General features: G+C 34.4%; 1 protein-coding gene across 1 annotated transcript in view; it reads right to left on the reverse strand.

The window, feature by feature from the left end:
* Positions 1-4,194, reverse strand: part of LOC111085904 — a 27,556-nt gene that overhangs the window by 12,207 nt on the left and 11,155 nt on the right. Inside the window, exons 3-4 of the mRNA XM_022386707.1 lie at positions 2,926-3,008; positions 627-725 (exon numbers count right to left, since the gene is read on the reverse strand). Coding sequence (XP_022242415.1) covers positions 627-725; positions 2,926-3,008 — 182 coding nt within the window. The remainder of the gene's footprint in view (positions 1-626; positions 726-2,925; positions 3,009-4,194) is intronic.

The following is a 4,194-nucleotide window of genomic DNA, read 5'->3' on the forward strand; positions in this document are numbered from 1 at the left end:
AAAAAAAGACGCTTTTTTGTGTATTCAGCAAACAAATATTTGGGTTTAGAGTTGTTTGACCATGTTATTCATTTAATGTATAAGGTATCTTGATATCATATTTGATGACGAGGAACCCATTTTTTAGAAAATAAAGTTCAGAGATGACTTAAATGGGTAATGAAGGCTTTGTACTTGATGATGACAAAAACTTGTCGAAACGTTGTACACTTGTAATAAAGTTTCTTTCACTACCCATGGCCGTCTCCAAACTTTATTAGGTGTCTTGATTTTCTGTCTATCACCCTAAATCCATTTTTCTTTCTCTGTGCATATAAAAAGAGTTCTTTTTCAAATTAAATTTTGTTGAAAATAAGAACAACTTTTTTTGCAAGTGTGTAGGTGACCTTGATTCCTCACCTTAACATCTAGCTTCCAACAGTCAGCAGTTTTAAGCAAAATGCGAGTATTTACTGATATAGCACAGTGTTGTATTTTGAGCACACACGACTGAATGTTCTGTTAGTCTGTCGTTTCAAAGTTAGAAACGGATAGCGCAGCTAACCCTTGAATAGGTGTGCGCGAATTACAACAAAGTGAATCCTCTGCCATGCCAACGGTACTGAAAAAAAAGTAACATTGCAAACCTGTAGTCTGAATCCATAGTATCCTGTCCATACAGATTTGAAAGGAATTATTAGAACAGTGATAACCATCCAGAATATGATTAGAGCCTTGGACTTCACCTGGAATACAAAACCAAATGATTAAACTGTATGTCAATAATAATAATAAACATTTAAGAATCAGTAAAAACACTGTCTGGTTATTATTTAATTTTGGTTTTAACTATTCAATGAAAGAGGAACTTGTATTTGTCCAGCTAAAATGAAGGATTTCTAGTTAATTGTGAAGTTATTCAATAAAATTTAGTTCATCATGTAAAACATGTAAATCACTTGAGAAAAGGGGAAAAAATCTTCCAATTTTTCCTGAAAACGTGAATCGACTGTCTACCAGTTGGTGCTTATACTGTTGATAAATTATTATTCTTTTTATTTTAGCTTTGTAAGCAATGATAAATATTACTGGCTTATGCTTAAGAAATGCAGGAACTTTGCTATTATAATGAAAAGATGTTCAGAGAAAAATGGTAGGTATGAATAAATTGCAGCCAACGAACGACCTTGTTAGTTGGTTAACATCCGTCCCCTTTTAACGGCATCATTTATTAAGTATTTCCACGATAGGTGGCATGTAGTACAATTACAAAATGACAAGCAAAGGCAATAATGATCTTGTATTCGTTGGCTATTTGCTGCCAGTGCTACCAACAATGTGAAACGAAAACACTGTCGGAGTATGCTCGTGGCGTACGAACCAAGTATCCCAGCGCCTAAGGAGTATTTGTTCTCCTGCTTGTTTGTTTGTTTGTTTGTTTTGGAATTTCGCGCAAAGCTACACGAGGGCTATCTGCGCTAGCCGTCCCTAATTTAGCAGTGTAAGACTAGAGGGAAGGCAGCTAGTCATCACCGCCAACTCTTGGGCTACTCTTTTACCAACGAATAGTGGGATTGACCGTCACATTATAACGCCCCCACGGCTGAAAGGGCGAGCATGTTTGGTGGGATGCGGATTCGAACCCGCGACCCTCAGATTGTGAGTCGAGCGCCTTATCCACCTGGCCATGCCGGGCACCCTTGTTCTCCTGCAACATGATAAATGCCAGGCTCCATATTACTCGTTGTATAACGACCACAGTTAAGATGTTCAAGTAGCAGTTTTCCTCTTCCCACGTAAAAGCTTCTAACCTATAACCCTTTGACTTCCATATCTTCTTGGTACTCTCACGAAAGATCCGAATTGGTAACAGTTAATGCAACTGCTGACCTTAAAACAGCTGGACGCAAATGGATTCGTAACACCACACTCGTTACACTTACGTTTTACCAAGATGGTATGTTAAGCCTTACTGTGTGATGGAAGAAACGAGGACTGTGTTAATAAGTGATGTCTTGTTCCTTATATCATAAACATTAATGTTGTATATGGACATTTGTTGATCCTAATTTACTGTGGTTAGCATATAAGATATAAGTTCAAAGTTCTTTTCTAACACAGTTTGTATATTTTTATTACAATGAAAATAATTAATTGTACTAGCATAATATTCTTTGTAAAGTTTATATTTAAAAATACTAGTTTTTAAGTACTTAGGTTGTTTAGAAAAATATTTTATCAAAGCAATACTAAAACTTTATATAATATATTTAAAGAATATATACTTTATGATAGTACAAAACACGTAGGACTAACAAATTGGGATAACATTTAAAAAAACAACAAGAGAACCTATCATATTCCTGTACTTGTGAATATATGTTCACCTGTCGAAAGTGTTAGTTTTATCTTCTTTAATGTGATTAAAAAAAATAACTCTTAAGATAGTCATACATTCTACGGTAAGCAGACGATGATAACTTATTAACAATAATTTTATTACACAAACTTTAGAATTATCTTTAAATGAGAGGTCACTGTTTGTTCTTGTATAGTTTTATGTAATCTCTATTTTAAACGCTTTTTCACATTTTGGTTGAAAAATTGACGGGAAAAACTTTTAATATTACCACAATCAGCAGTTATATATTCTGCTACAAAATAAGTTAGTTTTTCTTAAACCAAAACTATTGACTAGAAATCTGGTGTCTGTTATTTTATACATTTGAAAACAAAAATACTTTCTGTACTCTACAGTCTGTTTGTGCCGAGGAGAACTCAGGTTTTTTTATAAAAAATTTTTCTTCGAGAATTATACAATTTTCTATAAGATATCTGTGATTGGTTTAAATTAAATAAGAATGTATCAACCCTTTTTAACTTTAATTGATTTCAATAAAAAAGTAAAGAAAAAGATCTTAAGCTTGCAAGTGGTTGTAAACTTACAGAGTTGCCATAAAGTAGGGTTATTGCACTTATGAGCCACAAGCCATAAAGAGCCACTGTTGCGATTATTATTCCTTCATCCACTGGAAGAAAAAGTATGTGAAAACACGATGTTTAGAAACCGAAAAAAAATAAGCAAAAATCAAATTGTTTTTAAACATAACCCCGAGTAATTGCTATAAACTAAAATAGTAAACTTTACAGCATAAACGCTTAAAATAATGCTCCTATTTTGTTATGTAGTCACCTTTCCAAAAACTTCATCTGATGAAAATCATTATTATTATAGACTTTTTAATTTATATGGCGTATAAAATAAATTATGTTTCTAAAGATCGACCATTGATTAAAGGAAAATATATTTCATTAAATCAACCTATTTTGTATTAGGTTTTTGAAATGTTTAAATCGCATGTTACGTTTAAGGCACACAAGTCAATCTCGAGTTTCCGTGGTGAAACTGGTATCCTTTTACTATGCATGTCTTTAAAAACAAATAAGAAGATATTCTTTTTAATTATTTAATAGATGGGTTTATAACGCTTTCATTGCCATGGCAACAGTTCAAGGCGTGTTTGATAGCAAACATAATTTCGACCAGTAAGTATGCTTGATTTTGCGAATGAAATATTTCTTCCTCGAAATGTCTGGTTATCTTGCATACTTTGGTAATGGACTTATGACAGTTAGTCATTCTGAGTAAAAATTGTGTTATCAAATGAAGGTTAAGCCAATGCATGTTATGTATAAAACATCACTTATCCAGTATATAATATGTTAACTTCGAATCATGCAACGATACTGATTTAGATATTCCATAAAACCTCCAATATCGCTATGAATGACAGTGATATTTTTTCAGCCATTTTGAACGTTACCCGAAAAAACATTGAGTTGTTTTTTCGGTCAAATTGTCCAAATCGCTGAGGGTCGGTCGTGACTTTAATGGTAAGTGTGCTCGTACTGTAAATCCCATGGTTCGTGGTTCGCGGCCTGTTACCGCAAAAACATGATCCTTACTTTACGGATGTGGGTACGCTATAAGAGTAACAATCAAATCCTACTATTCGACCAGACAACAGTAGCACAAACGTTTAAAGTGGATGCTTTTGACTCGCTGCCTTCTCTCTAGCTTGGCCCGGCATGGCCAGGTGGTTAAGGCACTCGACTCGCAATCTGAGGGTCGCGGGTTCGAATCCCTCTCACAACAAACATGCTCGCCCTTTCAGCCGTGGGGCGTTATAATGTGACGGTCAATCCCACTATTCG

Source organism: Limulus polyphemus, unplaced genomic scaffold (assembly GCF_000517525.1).
Source record: "Limulus polyphemus unplaced genomic scaffold, Limulus_polyphemus-2.1.2 Scaffold705, whole genome shotgun sequence".
NCBI classification, from domain to species: Eukaryota; Metazoa; Arthropoda; class Merostomata; order Xiphosura; family Limulidae; genus Limulus; species Limulus polyphemus.